General features: G+C 36.9%; 1 protein-coding gene across 3 annotated transcripts in view; it reads right to left on the reverse strand.

The window, feature by feature from the left end:
- The window catches only part of SMYD3 (SET and MYND domain containing 3), a 755,279-nt gene that overhangs the window by 602,086 nt on the left and 135,503 nt on the right, over positions 1-17,690 (reverse strand). For all 3 annotated transcript variants that reach the window (XR_012513694.1, XM_074385664.1, XM_039464247.2), the window contains exon 2: positions 17,291-17,354. Coding sequence is in view for 2 of the 3 variants with exons in the window: in XM_074385664.1 (XP_074241765.1) it covers positions 17,291-17,354 (64 nt within the window). In the remaining variant the exon portion in view is untranslated. The remainder of the gene's footprint in view (positions 1-17,290; positions 17,355-17,690) is intronic.

Raw genomic sequence — 17,690 nt, forward strand, 5'->3', positions numbered from 1 at the left:
GTAAGTATAATATGGTCTTTTAACTGATTAAACAAGATTCAACAAGTCATTTTGAATACAAAAAGAAAATGTCACTCCAAATTAGAAAATAAAATACATGGTTCGGAAGATTCAAAATAGGAATGACAGCCTTCTGAATTTTTGTGCTGCTACAGAAATATCAGGAGGGCTAACTTACCCAAATATAAAACCTTCTCGTTTTTAAAAGCAACATAAAAAGAGTTATTAAAAAAAAGTTATTAAATATCCAGTTTGTCCTGGACATGTCTAAGTTTATATATATGTCTTAGCTTAAATTTTTTTTTTTTTTTGGAGATGGAGTTTCGCTCTTGTTACCCAGGCTGGAGTGCAATGGCGCGATCTCGGCTCACTGCAACCTCCGCCTCCTGGGTTCAGACAATTCTCCTGCCTCAGCCTCCTGAGTAACTGGGATTACAGGCACGCACCACCATGCCCAGCTAATTTTTTGTATTTTTAGTAGAGACGGGGTTTCACCATGTTGACCAGGATGGTCTTGATCTCTTGACCTCGTGATCCACCCGCCTCGGCCTCCCAAAGTGCTGGGATTACAGGCTTGAGCCACCGCGCCCGGCCTTTTGGCTTAAATATTAATAGTGCCCCTTTTCACTCTGAAAAGTTCTCATTTCGATGACAAATTATGCGGTCACCTATGACAGGATCCTAGCCATGTGCTGGTGTGGCTGAAGAGACCACTGAGTCAGTTGTCAATCTAAGGATGAATGGACTAAAGGGAAGGAGACTATCCCTGAGCCTTGGATCAGAAAGGCTACGGCTCCTTTCACATGGAATCACTTTTACATAGAAATAAAATCCAGAGCATCTAATATTTAGCCCTGGCAAGTAGGAGGAGCCTCAATCAAATGTCTCTTGTGTTATATTCTTAAAACTGGAATTTCCATTACTAAAATGCCTGATATCCCATAATTTCTTACTTCAAAAATTGTAAATCTCTTTCCCACCTTCTGGGTCTATAAAATCCTCCTTATAGGGACTGCTCTCATTTCCACATGCAGCAGAAACATACAGCACAACCAAAAATTTCGAAAGAGCTGCAGCTACTTCAAAAGTATGACTTAGATTCAAAGTCAAGCCAACATTTTGCTCAGAAAGACTATCCATGTCAATCTGTTCGGTGACACCTTGGTTTGTCTGCTATTTCTTAGTAACCCATGTGGTGGAGACACTGTTTATAACAGGTATACCACTTCTTCCATCAACTCTACTCACAGTTGCCTCACTTCCACTGTGGCAACCCTCTCAATGTGCTGTTCATAACTTTTGTTTTAGTATTTACACTTCACTAACATCTAAACAAGACTGAGCTGATTCAAAGTAAAGATATATATGAAATAAGACTGCAAAACCAGAAACAGAAAATACTAAAATTATGGAGTGGGTTAAGAGGAAAGCACAATAGCATTTATTTAGCATTCTACAAAGTACTAGACACACAGCTAAGCAAATAACAAAGCATGTTTTATTTGATTTTTATAATAATCCAAATGGTAGGTATTATCCTTCTATTAAAGATAAAGAAAGTAAGGCTCAAAAGCTGATATCTAACTATCAAACTGCCTAAACATAAAAAGGGAGAGTAAAAAATCTTAGCATGCTAAATATGAGAGCTGAATAATTCGTGCATTACATTCATTTGAGTGTTTGTACATTAATTTGAGTTGCCTTACAAGCAAGGCAAAAAAAGAAGGCATAATGGTTTATATAATTCTCAATTGACAGAAAGGAAAAACATCATTTCATCAAGTATGAAATCACAGGAGGGATTTATTCCAAGAACGCTAATCAACATACTCAACGACGTCCTTTACAACAGTTCACAACTATGGCCTTTCATCTGACTTCTGTATCAGTACTCACTAAAAGGCATAATATTAAAATATAACTCAGTGAAGAAAAATGCTTCTGTTGCTCAGGGGGCTAGTCCTGGACTAGCAATTAGCAATTACCAGTGTGTGTAAGGTGCCTAAAATATATATGGTACAATTGTCAAACAAGTTTGAAAAACACAGCATGTTGACCCTAGAGATTCAAAATATACTTCGTAACCTAAAAGTTCTAAAAATCTATGCATTAAAGAAATGTGTGTAAATTATTTAACATAGTTTCTCATGCTTGTTATTGCCACCCATTGGGAAATTGGGTTGGTATTCACTGACTCAGAAATACATACATACACATACATATATATACTATACGTGTATGCCTATGTATATGTATACACACACATACATACATATACATATATGTATAGTATATATATGTATAGTATATATATGTATATGTATGTGTGTGTGTGTATACATATATATTTTTTTCACCCGGTCTTTGAATACAAGTAGGTTCAGCTATAAAATTTACATTCATTTGCACTCACAAGAAACAAGAGCACTGAGTTTTTTGGTTTTGTTACTGGTATAAGGGTGATCCACACATTGGCGGAAGTTTTCATTTAATTTTCAAAGTTGAGAAACCTGACAGATGCTCTCAATGGACAGACGTGCAGGCAGAAACGGGTAACACAGTGCCAGCTGGTCTATCAGAAAGCACCTTTGGCTCTGTTCAAATGCCTTACTGTCCAGCTGAACAGGGCTCAAACTCAGCATAACAAGGTAGGGATCATTTGAGGCAAAAGGCCCTAAGAGCAGATTTTAATCATTGCTCATTTTAACTACAAGAGATCATCCATAACCCTTCTGTTAAAACCTAAAGATTTGAGCAGCTCAGCTTCCTGGTGGCTTACCAGGGTGAGATAACTACAAAATGTACACCAGATAATAAACAACTGATTAGTTAGATGACAGTATTTAGAATTAAACATCCAAATTTTGGAGAATTCCTGTTAAAACAACTCTAGGTCCTTAACATAACTGATATTGAGCTCTTACTTCTCAACAGTAACTAGAAATTAGACAAAATGTTTCTTAAACTTATTCTTAGATCACTACCTGAAAACATACTTATCTTCTCATTTGCATCAGCAAAAAAAATGTTCATTATTTCCATCTAAAAATCAAATCAGACCATTTAGGTATAAATAAAGCAAGCAATTGTAACACTTAAAATTGGTCTGTAATATGATACCAAGTATCAGCCCATCCCATTTCTTTTTTAAAATGTTAATTGCTAAAATTTATCATTCAGCTTCACCTATCACATCTTACCCTAAGGGTTACAAATGTAAGCATACCACAGAAACGGCTTACAAAGAAATCTTTTACACAGCTCCATTTGACTTTGAAGCAAAACTTGACAATCATACAAAAACAAAAGGCATTCTCTTCACTCAACAAGCTAACCTTGGTCAACACCTCAATGACACATTTGTCATATATATTTGCAATCTTCTCAAAAGATAACCCCCTTCTTGATTTACATTTTTTCCTATTTTCTTACATTATTTCCAACACAGGACATAATTAAGATTTTGCTCACAATATTGGCTGTAGTACTTTCTGTTGTCATAGCTGAAAATTAACAATGATGTAAATAAGCATAAAATGGCTTGAGAGACAAAGGAAATTAAAATATTACATTCAGAAGCAAAAACAAAAGGAGACAAGAGTTTTATGCTCAAAAAAAAAGGAAATGACATTTATAACACAATTCTTTGAGTGCACCCATGACTCAAAAAACAACTTCAGAATCCACATATATCCATAATGTATTTTATAGTATTTATAACAGTTCACAACATAAACTAATTAACCACACCAGTAGTTCTCAATGGGAATAACGCCTATCTTCAGGGTTGTTGGAGAAATTTATGGGGGTATTTTTATTTGCCACAATGTTTATGAAATATTACAAGCACTTAATGAGCAGGAACCAGAGAAGTCAGATATTCTATGTAGCACAGTTCTACAGAATGAAAAATTATCCAAATCCAATGCAACTTTTAAGTGTCCTACCAAATTCTATGAAGGCGGAAAACTTGTTTATAATTATCTGAGTGTAGAAAAATCTCCTTTTACATTTAAAAACAAAGAACTTGTTTTTACATAATCCTAACAGCACTGAATACTATAGGTAAATCAAGGGAAGGCTGTATTTTAAGAACGTTATCTAAATTAAAGTCATATCATTGAAGGCAACACCATTCAGAGAATCTGAGTTACCAATACAACATGCCTTCTGACCTGCATTTGTACTTCTCTTCTCACAGTGACCCTATGTATAGGTGCAAATACGTGACTAATGATGTCTTCTAGTCTAATCATACCACAGCATTTATGTACTAAAACACATATATTTTATCATAGCTTTTAATCTTCTTTTTCCTTATATTCCAATAACAGCATTATATTAATATTTTGAAAATATATAACTAGGTATATTGCATTACCTGTGTAATTGCATTTCAAAATAGTAAAAAGGGCAATAAACATATTTCTCATAAAAATGGGGAGTTGGGTCTGAAAAGAGCTGAAAAGCCCAGATCTAGAACAATGCTACACAGTTATACATGTCACACACATACAAAAGGATATATTTTTAAATACATAGCCTAAGACCCATCCTAGGGATTCTAACAGTACCTGTGAGACAGAATCAAGTGTCTCACTGCAGGACTGCTACGGTTTAAATGTGTACCTCAAAGTTCATGAGCTGGAAACTTATTCCCCAATGCAACATGTTAAGAGGCAGGGTCTTTCAGCAGCACAGCACTCATGAACGGATTAATGTTAATACTGCCAACAGTGGGTCTGTTATAAAAGCGAGTCCGGCCCTCTCTTAGGAGCGCTCTCCCGTCACATGATGCCTTCCGCCATGTTATGACGCAGCAAGAGGGCCCTTATGAGATGTAATCCTTCAATCTTGGACTTCCTGGCCTCCAGAAACACTAGCCAAACAAACTCCTATTATTTACAAATTACCCAGTCTGTCCGACTCTGTTATAGCAGCACAAAAGCAGATAAAGTTGACAAGGACATTCATGTGTAGCTAAAGATAAAAAACCAGTGAGCTAAACTAAATTACAAAGGAGGTCATTATGCATATTAAATAGATGAAACAAAATACAATACTATAATTGTCACTGAAATACTGCTCTATTGAAATAGATATTTCATAACATTAAGGTGGAAAAAGTGTTTCTAAACAAAACATAAAATGTAAAAACAATAAAGGAAAAGATATATATCGATTAACTTACATAATAAGGAATTTTTGCACATCAGGGATAAGAAAACCAGAAACAAGATTTAAAGGTAATAAACCATTTTTAAAAATCTAAAATATATATAGACACAATGTTAAATGTCTCCAGTAAACAAAATAACAAATAACAAAAAAACAAATAACTTTTGAGTATTTCAAAAAATATAAATAAAGGAAAAGACATGAATAGGAAATTCATGACTAAAAAAGAAAAACCAATAGACAAGTAATACAAACCATACCAGTGCTCAAAGAAATAATAACAGAAACTAGATAACATAGGCATCCCATTAATTCAGCAAAGATGAATAAAACTGACAGGATTTAGAAGCATCTAGGATTTGTGGAAATGGGCATTTTCTAGCCTTGTTGGTAGAACTGTAAGTTGTTCTGATCTTTCTGACAGGTATTTGGTGAAGAATATCAAAATCTTAATGTGCATATTGTTTACACAGAAATATTCATAATCTATTTTTTAAAAATTAAATGTATAAAGAAATAAATTTTAAAATGTTCCAGCCTAAGCAACATAGGGAAATCCCGTCTCTAGAAAAAAATTTTTATTTAATTAGCCCGACATGACAACATGCACCTGTATTCCCAGCTAAACCAGAGGCTAAGATGGGAGGATCACTCCCAGTTACACAGTTTTTTTTCACCCCTGAGATATGGGCCTCACTCTGTCACACAGACTGTATTGCAATGGTGTGATCACGGCTCACTCTAGTCTCGACTTCCCCTCTTAGCTATATTCACGTCTGTTCTTCTTAAATGAGTGTAGTACCAATTAGGTACACCTTCCATAAAACAGGTGTTCAATACATATTTTATGATTTATTCTAAAACCAGTACCATTAAGAAGATAAAATTTACTATATATTATCATTATTTGAAATTAATGCCATCCAAAAGAAGAAATAAAAGCAGACTCTCGCAATTCTTCCTTTGACCAGTAAGACATGGTCTTGATTACTTGATTATGAAAAGAGTGGATTGATGTTACACTAATAAATGAAAATCAATTTATTTCTTTTTTCTTACACAAAATAACATTTGCACTATAATATTTCCCTCTCCTTTTTAGATACAAAGTTACCATTGCTCACTCAAGAATCCATTTAAATGCTGTTAAACATTGAGTTTTGGTTTGAGTGGATATCCATTTTAGGGCAGCTCATTATTGTATGGTATAGAGTGTAAGAAGGGTCATCCTGTATTGAACCTAAACTGGGTAACATACATCTAATTCATGACATAAGCTCGCCAGGTATTTATGCTATAAGAAGACTAGATTCAAAGATCTGTAAGGCACTCTTCCAATGATAAAATTCTATGATTCTGTAATACCCATTCCTAACAAATATCTAAATTATGTCAACAGATTTAAAACCTGCTTGGGTTAGGCTTACAATCATTGAAAATTTGCAACACTGTTTTTCTCAGATATTTGGTCATTAAGGATGAAGAAGCTGTCTTTAGAAATATAAAAAAGAAAAAGAATTTTTTGAGCCCACTTACTCAAGTTTCACATAACCACCATTAACTAAACATATTCTATGTGAAATATCACAATGTTTTTTTTCCTACACATTCGTGACTCAGTCCACTCACAAACAATCATCTACAGAGGTTTCCTACGGGCAAAACGTAGGATAGTTGAGCTGCCATGCAACTCACAGGAAAGAAAAGGTACTCGGGTTTTCCACTCACATCCAGTCTGCTTGATAGCAAACAACACCTCCTCCTCGATCCCTGAAATGTAGTCCAGTATTGAATTACAGACTGTCAGATGCACGCAGATCTGAAACGCTGGAATCTTGGAAAAGAAAACCGGAAGGCTAAGAAGGCCGTCTAACAGCTACAGCTGACTGACAGGTATTGATTAAGATCTTGCAAAAAATCTCTTTAGAGCACACTAGAGATTAGTGGTAGACATCAGACATCACTTTAAAAGCTTACAGAATGCTGTATCAAATGTAGAGCAAGAGCATCTTCTCACAAGTCTTAATCAAATTAGATGAATAGAGCTGAATATAAAGAAGGAACATGACATGAAAATGGTCTTAGGGCATAAAGTTGACAAGAATAAAAAAAAAAAAAAACAGAATAAATGATTATTTCTTAGGAAAATGGGAATTACGGTCTCCTGTTAAATGAGGAACCTGTAATATGAGACAATAATAACAATAGTGGCCCAAAAGTAATGATCCAGAGCCATACTTCCTCTGTCTGGCCCTGACACCATAGGAGGCAATATTCTTCTGCCTTAATCATCCCAGGGCCAGGTACCAGGCAAACAGAGACCACCTTTATGTCCCAAGATCCCCTGATATTATTCAAACTAGGCAATCCTAAACTGAGAAGCACCTGTGAATGCCACAGTCAAGGGACAATGGCTCACCAAAAACCTGAGACCTAATCAGAGAACTATAAAATAGTCCCTCTCCTCTTACATCTTATCACCACACTATAAAGGCCAATTTACAGTAGTTTCTTTTACATCATGTCTAGCTGTAAAGAAAAAATTATAAGACATACCATATTAGTACATTTTCATGCTGCTATGAAAAGAATACTCAAGAATGGGTAATTTATAAAGGGAAGAGGTTTAATTGACTCACAGTTCGACATGGCTGTGGAGGAAACTTACAATCACAGTGAAAGGGGAAGCAAGCATGTCCTTCTTCATATGGCAGCAGGAAGAAGTGGTGCCCAGCAAAGGGGGAAGGCCCCTTATAAAACTACCAGATCTCGTGAGAACTAACTCACTATCAGGAAAACAGAATGGGAGATACTGCCCCCACCTACCACGACACATGGGGATTACGGGAACTACAATTCAAAATGACATTTGGGTGGGGACACAATCAAACCATGTCACATACTGAAGGGCAAAATACATAGTTTAAAGAGACAGAGCAAGCATTAGTACCAGAGTGAGATATGGCAAGGATGTTGGAATTATCAGACTAGAAATTTTTAAAAACTATAATTAATATGCTAAAGATTCTAATGGAAAAGGAGACAGCATAAAAGAATAGACAGGAGATATAAGCATAGAAACAGAAATTCTAAGAACCAAAAAGAGCTGCTAGATCAAAAACACCAACAAAAATAAAGAATGCCTTTGATGTCTTACAGATAGACGGGACATGGTCAAAGAGAAGAATCTCTGACCTGAAAATATCTCAATATAGTAACCATCAACATTAAGAAGCAAAGAGAAAGAAGACTTCATTAAAAAAAAAAAAAAGCAGAATATCCAAGTACTGTGGAATGATTACAAAAAGGTGTAAGATATGTGCAATGGATATGTCACAAGAAGGATAAAGAGAGAATGGAACGTAAGAAATACTTGAAGTAATAATGACTGAGAAGTTCTCCCAGATTAATACCAGGCACCAAACCACAGATCCAGGAAGTTCAGAGAACACCAAGCAGAATAAAAGTCCAAAAATCTGTACTTAGGCATGCCATTTTCAAACTACAAAAAAATCAAAGAATTTTTTTAAAAAAATACTGAGAGAATGGCCGGGCGCAGTGGCTCAAGCCTGTAATCCCAGCACTTTGGGAGGCCGAGGCGGGTGGATCACGAGGTCAAGAGATCGAGACCATCCTGGTCAACATGGTGAAACCCTGTCTCTACTAAAAATACAAAAAAATTAGCTGGGCATGGTGGCGCGTGCCTGTAATTCCAGCTACTCAGGAGGCTGAGGCAGGAGAATTGCCTGAACCCAGGAGGCAGAGGTTGCGGTGAGCCGAGATCGCGCCATTGCACTCCAGCCTGGGTAACAAGAGCGAAACTCTGTCTCAAAAAAAAAAAAAAAAATACTGAGAGAAGCCAGATTTTTATAGCTAAAGATAAGCATGTCTGTTTTAGGTGTTCACAGATATTGAAATGGTTTCAGTAACATGTCATTTTCTGAAAAGCTCAAAATACTTGAAAGGTGTGTGAAATGATTTGAAGGTCTGTATCCTCCAAAACTCATGTTGAAATTTAATTACCATTATATCAGTATTAAGAGATGAAGCTTTTAAGAGGCTATTAGGCCACAAGGGCTCTGTCCTCAAGGACAGGATTAACTATTATTTGATGCCCTCGTCTCTCTACCCTTCCACTTGTGAAGCCTTCCACCATGTGATGTCACAGCAAGAAGGCCCTCACTACATGCTGCCATCATAATGTTGAACTTACAAGCCTCCAGAACTGTGAGTCAATAAATTTCTGTTATTCATTTATACACTGCTGATGGGAATGTAAATTAGTGTAGCCACTGTGGAGAACAGTTTGGAGATTTCCCAAAGAACTAAGAGTTGTTGTTGTTTGTTTGTTTTTGGGACAGAGTCTCACTCGGTCACCCAGGCTGGAGTGCAATGACACGATCCTGGCTCACTACAACCTCCACCTCCCAGTTTCAAGCGATTCTCCTGCCTCAGCCTCCTGAGTAGCTGGGATTATAGGCACGTGCCACCGCACCCAGCTAATTTTTGTATTTTTAGTAAAGACGGGGTTTCAACATTTTGGCCAGGCTGGTCTCAAACTCCTGACCTTGTGATCCACCTGCCTCGGCCTCCCAAAGTGCTGGGATTACAGGCGTGAGCCACCACGCCCGGCTAAGAACTAAGAGTTGAACTACCATTTGACCCAGCAATTCCATTACTGGGTATATACCCAAAGGAAGATAAGTCATTCTACCAAAAAGACACATGCACCCTATGTCTATCCCTGCACTGTTCACAATAGCAAAGACAGGGAATCAATCTAGGTGGCTAAATAAAGAAAATGTGGTGTGTGTGTGTGTGTGTGTGTGTGTGTGTGTGTGTGTGTGTATATATATACACACACACATACATACATACATACATACATACATATACCATGAAATACTCTGAAGCCATGAAAAAGAATAAAATCATGTCCATGGGCCTTGCACAGTGGCTCACACCTGTAATTCAAGCACTTTGGGAGGCTGAGGCAGGTAGATCGCCTGAGGTCAGGAATTCAAGACCAGCCTGGCCAACATGGTAAAACCCTGTCTCTACTAAAAATACAAAAATTAGCCAGGCATGGTGGTGGGCACCCATAATCCCAGCTATTCAGGAGGCTGAGGCAAGAGAATCACTTGAGCCCAGCAGGCAGAGGTTGTAGTGAGCCAAGATCGTGCCACAGCAACCCAGCCTGGGTGACAAAGAGAGACTCCAACTCAGGGGAAAAAGAAAAAATCATGTATTTTGCAACAACATGGATGCAGCTGGAGGCCATTATCCTAAGCAAAGTAGTACAGAAACAGAAAATCAATTACAGTATGTTATCGTAAGTGGGAGCTAAAATTGGCTACAAAGTATACAGATACAGGAATAAGAGACATTGGAGAAGAAAAGGAACGGGGAGGACAGAGAGGTACAGGGCTGAAAAACTACCTTCTGAGTACTATGATCACTTCTTGGGTGACAAGTTCAATCACACTCCAAACCTCAGCATCACATAGGATGCCTCTGTAAAAAACCCGCACATGTACCCCCAGAATCTAAAATAAATGCTGAAAACAAATTAAATTTGAAAAAACAAGAATAAACTTTTGTCTTTTTACAAATTACCCAGTGTCAGTTATTATAACAGCACAAAACAGACTAAAGTAAACACCATACATACAGAGGAACAAAGAATCATAGCCAACTTTTCAAAAACCATGTACAAGAGAGTGAAATGAAATAAAGTACTAAGAGAAAAAAAAAAAAAACCTACTAATGGAATTCTGTATCCTGTGAAATTACCCTGCAAAAGTGAAGGAAAAATAAGGACTTTTTCAGGAAAACAAAAATTGAGGAAATTTATTGGCAGCAGATCTGCCCCCACGAAATATTAAAAGAAATTCTGTGGCAGGGCGCGGTGGCTCAAGCCTGTCATCCCAGCACTTTGGGAGGCCGAGGTGGGTGGATCACAAGGTCAAGAGATCAAGACCACCCTGGTCAACATGGTGAAACCCCGTCTCTACTAAAAATACAAAAAATTAGCTGGGCATGGTGGTGCGTAGTCCCAGCTACTCAGGAGGCTGAGGCAGGAGAATTGCCTGAACCCAGGAGGCGGAGGTTGCGGTGAGCCGAGATCGCACCACTGCACTCCAGCCTGGGTAACAAGAGTGAAACTCCGTCTTAAAAAAAAAAAAAAAAAGGAAAGAATTCGGTAGAGAAAAGAAAAATGATAAAGGTTAGAAACTCAGATCTAAATAAAGAACAAGAATCAAAGAAGGATGGGTAAAGATAAAACAAAAACTTCCTTTTTTTTATTCTTATTGACCTAACAGTCGTTTGTTCAAAAGACTACTAATAGCATCAATGTATTTAATTATGTATGCTTATGTATAAGCTAAGTAAATGACATAAGAAGGGAGCAGGGCCCAGGTGCAGTGACTCAGGCCTCTAATTTCAGCACTTTGGGAGGGCGAGCCAAGGTAGACTGCCGGAGCTTAGAAGTTTGAGACCAGCCCAGGCAACATACAGAAATCCCATCTCTACACAACATACAAGAAGTAGCCAGGTGGTGCACGACTAGTAGTCCCAGCTATTTGGAGGTTGGAGGTGGTGACGGGGGTGGGGTCAGTGCTGAGGAACGGGGATCACTTGAGCCAAGGAGGTCAAGGCTGCCGTGAGGAGTGTTCATGCCACTGCACTCCAGCCTGGGAGACAGAGAGAGATCCCATTTCTAAAAAAAATCTTTTCAAAGAGAGGAAGCAGGAATAAAAAGTATATTGTCATTCTAACTCTACATATAAAGCAGTAAAGTGTCATTTGAGAGTCAACTTGGGTTCACAGTAAATGCATACTGCAATCTCTGGGACAATCACTAAAAAGGTATACATATATATGATATGCTAATAAAGATAAATAAAATCACACAAAATACTCAGTTAAAACCACGAAAGGCAGAAAACTAGCGAAAGACAACAATCAGAACAAAGAACAGGGCAAGAAATAGAAAACAAATATGATAAATATTAACCCAACTATATCAATAATCACTTTGAATGTCAATGATCTAAATGCATCAATCAGAAGACAGGGATGGTCACAGTGGATCAAGACACAAAATCCAACCATATGTCATCCACAAGAATCCCATTTTAAGTATAAATAGATTAAATGAAGATGGATGGAGAAAGATATACCATGCTAACACTAATCAAAAGAAAAGCAGAAACAGCTACATTCATTCTAGATTTCAGGTTAAATGTCACTTTTACAGGAAACCCTTCTGTATCCACCTACTCACAGGTGAGTTTGTGCTCACTCCAATCACATTCAATCATATAATCGTGGTCATAGGTCACTATCTCTCTACCCTATAAGAGAAGTTTTATCAAAGTCATGATCTTATTTACTTGCTCACTGCCTGCTACTTATACCAACCCCCAGAACTTAGAGTATAATAATCACTCTAACTCCTGTGTAGAAAATAATTTCGAAGTTGGAAAGAATCATAGTAACAATGCAGCTAATCCAGAAAAGAGATCATGGTAACAGGTAATACTAGAGAAGCTGGCAAGCAGGTAACCAATTCAGATCTTTAGGTGGTAAAATCAGCAGGACACAATGATTAAATGATGTGTGGCCAAGAAAGGATGAGAAACAGAGATGAAACCTGGCAACTCAGACTGCTGGTCGACTGCAGAGACTGTTCACTGAACTGGAAAACATGAATGGAAGTGGGTCTGGGGAAAGAATGTACTCTGATTTAGATACGTTACACCAGAGACACCTGTGGAACAGCCAAATGGAAATCAGGAGGAAGGAGGCTGGAGATGGCGTCTTGAGAATGATTAATATACAGATGCCACTTGAAGTCATGGGAGTAGATAAGATCACTCAGCAGGCAAAGGTAAAGTGAGAAAAGGAAAACTTCCAGCCTCCAGACACTTGTGGAGGTCAAAAACTTAAATACAGCCAAATCATTTTAAACTTTATGTAGCATTCCCTTTGTGTTTACAGTTAGATACAAAGCTGACTTATCTACAGTACATTCCATTCATCGTCTATCAGTCTGAGGCCTGGTACAGAACATTTATAAAATAAACAAAACTTGACTTCCTTCATTATCACTGCTTTGGGTACGCTAGTCTAGAAACCAACTTATTAAATCACTCTGTTTAGTGCTTACTAAAGTGGAATTAATTTTCTGCCCATCAAAACTGAATCAAATCATTCTACAACTAAGCATAAAATGTAAACCCAAAAACATGATTCATATTTTTAAAGAGGTCTATGATTATAAATACAAAATAGAATTTGTATCTGCTAATAGAGTGCTTTTAAAAAGTATATAAATTACAATTTGATGTAGTGCCTAACTTATTATTTTGCTCAGCAATTAATTCATTCAATTAGAAATGTATATATTATAAATCGAATTAAATCCTGAAAAGGTAAATTAATACTTGATGAATTACTTGAAATTGCCTTATCTGCTATCACTATTGTTTCCTTCTTTTATTTTGAAAATGCCTTTTTATTAAAAAAAAAAAAAATGTAGCCTGCTCTTCCTCTTCAATCTGATAATCATGTGTGAGGTTCTATTTATGCCAATAAAGAAAAAAAAAAAACTGGACCTCCTTCTATTAAATTATATGATAGCCACCTCATAATAAGGTATAGGCAGGAATATAAAGCCACTGACGACAAAAACATTTTGACCAGTAATAGAAACAGTACTGTACACAGAGGTAAATATATATGTAGATGTGTGCACTACATATGATGTATAGACCAATAGTTTGGTGTATATTCTCCATCCATAAAATAGACACAAATGGATTATCTCTGAAAAACAGAAGTAGCAGTGGGGGAAGGAAGCTGGAAAAAGACTTTTATGTTTTACTCTATATGACTTTATATGGTGTTAATTTTTATAATAAAAACAGATCCTTGTATTACTTATGTTTAAAAATGGAATGTGTGCCAGGTGCTGTGGCTCATGCCTGTAATCCCAGCACTTTGGGAGGCCAAGGCGGGTGGATTCGCTGAGCTCAGGAGTTCGAGACCAGCCTGGGAAATGTGGTGAAATCCCGTCTATACTAAAATATCAAAAAAAATAGTTGGGTATGGTGGCGCGCACCTGTAGTCCCAGCTATTTGGGAGGCTGAGGCATGAGAATTGCTTGAATCCGCGAGGTGGAGGTTGCAGTGAGCTTGAGATTGCACCACTGTACTCCAACCTGGGAGACAGAGAAAGACTCTGTCTCCAAAAAAAATAAAATAAAATAAAATATAAAATAAAATAAAAAAAAAGGAAAGAAATGAGAGTACCAGTGGCACTGACACATCATCCTGTGGGTACAAGAGACATGTTACGCCCTGCGATACCCCAATAGCCTCTCTCAGACAACTGGATGGCATGGTCCCACGCATCAAATGCTAAGCTAGTGAACCAAAATCATGTCCCCCTGGGGTATACATATTATGGATTTTATACTACAGATTTACATCCTCTATATCAATTTCCATTCCAAGAGCTTTTGCATTCTGTTCATTACTGTTCATAGTTCAGTCTGTCACTTAATTTTGCACAGCTTTGTGGATATCCACAATAATTACAATGTTCAATGCTATATTTTAAGGTTGAGATAAACACAGCAGTTTAAATGCATATGTTCTGGCCAACCTTTAACTCCCCATCCACACACATACAAGCACATACTCTAGCTGTTACACATATCCTCATCCTACTGGCTGTTTTCCCATTACCTTCCACAGTATATCTGACAGTGACATTATTATCGATGCTACAGTGAACAGCTAATATATGTTGTAAAAACACATGCATGACAATGAATCAAAATGACATACCTACCCACCAAACTCCTGCTACTCATTCTAATCAGATAATAGCTTTTTTCTTGATTGTACTACAAAAGGATAGAGTTGTACTAGAGGAAAAATCACTGCAAAACAGGGAAAAATAAAATGTTCTATTAAGTAAACTGCTTATTAAATGTTTTATTAATAAACTGTTTAGGTCATTGAGATTAGAAAGCAAGTTTGCCTAGATTTGTCAAATAATATGATAATCTGTCACTTCTCTATGTTTTCTGTTTAACCTGAAGTTCCTAGAAACAAATAGCTCAGTTTCACGTGAACAAAACACCTAGAACATGCCATAAAACAATCTTTCTGGAACTAATACTATATTAAAAGCAGTATTAATGTTCCACTTTTTGCTTTTAGTTATTGTTGTTGGTAACATTCTTACATAAATCAGGGATCTTTCTAGCTTTGACAAAATTTTTGTTTAAAAGATGTGGAAATAATACAAGTGTTTAAAAATTTCCTATCCTATTTTAATTAGAAAGTATTATACTGGCTGGGCACAGTGGCTAATACCTGTAAAACCCGCACTTTGGGAAGCCAAAGCAGGAGGATCGCTAGAGCTCAGTTTAACACCAGCCTGGGCAAATAGTGAGAACTCAACTCCATTAAAAAAAAGTTTTTAATTAGCTGAGTGTGATGGTATGTACCTATGATCCCAGATGCTCAGGAAGCAGAGGCAGGGAGATTGCGTGAAGCCAGGATTTCAAGGCTGCAGTGAACTTGGTAACACCACTACACTCCAGTCCAAGAGACAAAGCAAAGCTGTCTCCACAAAAATCCAAAAGCCAAGAAGCAAAATAATAATATAACATATATTGGAAAACTAAACCTAATCAGAATGTTAGAGCAAGAACAAAATTTAGGTTTAAAAGCGCAGTTAGAAGTCTGAATATCTGGGTTTCATTTCCGAAACCTCAGAGCCTACTAGTTGGCAAGCTGACTGCCTCTCTCTCCTCATTTTCCTTATTAATAAAATAAACATCATAATAGTACCTAATTCTCACAAGACTCTTGTAAAACCAAATGGAGTAATACAGTGCCTGGCACACAGTGGATGCCTAATAAAGACTCTTACTATTAGCACAGATTCAGAAACTGAGGCCCAGACAGTCTGTGTTTTCTCTGAGATAATTTAACGAGCAAATGTCAGAATTAGCATGAGAACCTGGAACCCCAGATATTTTTCATTGGATTTACATTAAAACCACTTTTTCTGTAGTCTCAAGAAATTACTTTCAAAGGAAAAAATGAGAGAGAAGAAAATCCCTGAGACAAGCATGTCCTAAATTTAAAAGCAGCAACTTTGGGTATCTGTGTGCATATACAAAAAAACAAGAAACGCAGAGGGTGAATGGAGGGCGGCGAGGAGGAGGCAAGACACACAGACACAAAACCTCTAATCAAGACTTTTTAATAAGATGTGACTCATTAGTGCATAATTACATTTCTTATTAAATGATTTATCATAAGGTTACAGGAAAAGGTCACGTTGAATGTTAATTATACATCCTTTCAAGAATTTCAAACATGTTAACAACAGTACTCGTAAATTAGCTCAAACTCTTAGCAGAAAATTTGGCATTATCTTTAAAAATTCAAAAAGCATATATCCTTTCAACAATCAATACATTAAGAATCTACCCTACTATTAATTTGCAGAAGTGTACAAAATAGGATGTTAGGTGCATTACTGGCAATACCAAATATTAGAAAAATGTTAAGCATTCATTAATGGAGAAATTATTATTATGGTCAATTCATATAATGAAACATATGGGATACAAAATGTTGCTCTAAATTTATTGTTAAATGAAAAACAAAATCAAAGTACATAAGAATCTGTGCCAGATTAACCTATATTTGTTTTTTTAAATATAGGATATAAATATACAAATATGTTTGCACAAGCAAATACTGCAAGGACAGATGAGAAACTTAACAGTGATTGTGGAAATGAGAATTGAAGTCAGGAGGCAGTAAGGTAGGGAGGAACAGACATTTACTTTCGCATAATAGACTATACACACACACACAATTTTTAACCATATATGTTTAACATTGGTTTTAACATTTTAACATCCCTGGCAACCTGTATGACTTAGCAGGTCAATGACAAGTAAAAATAAGTCAAAGGTTGTAAAGAAATAGACATAGGCCAACAGGTATAATGAGTGACGAATTTAAGAGTAAAGAATTTGAAAGCTTCACTTACATGTATAGCTGCAAAGTCTTACCTGACACTTAGAACTACAGTATTTGGCGACGCGGCATTGAGAGCATCGCATCAGCTTTTCCTTCCTGTGGGAAAAAAAATTATTCCGCATTACGAATTGAGCAGGAAACATACTACACAGCTGAAGAAAGAAAACATTAAGTCAACATATGGACATCAGTATGTTCTGCTAACTCCATTATGCACAATCCCGTAAGATTTTGATTTTCACATTGATGAACATCCTTTTGAATCTTCATTTACACAAAACCTTCACTCACACAAAAACCAACATCCTTTGGTCTGACAGAAGATGGCAGAGAAGAGGCAGGACTAGCTTGCAGCTCCCGATGGGACAGACAGAGCAACGTGCAGAGACTCACACTGTCAACTTTTGATCCAAGAACACAGCAACATCCAGG

This window comes from Saimiri boliviensis, chromosome 14 (genome assembly GCF_048565385.1).
Source record: "Saimiri boliviensis isolate mSaiBol1 chromosome 14, mSaiBol1.pri, whole genome shotgun sequence".
Classification (NCBI taxonomy): Eukaryota; Metazoa; Chordata; class Mammalia; order Primates; family Cebidae; genus Saimiri; species Saimiri boliviensis.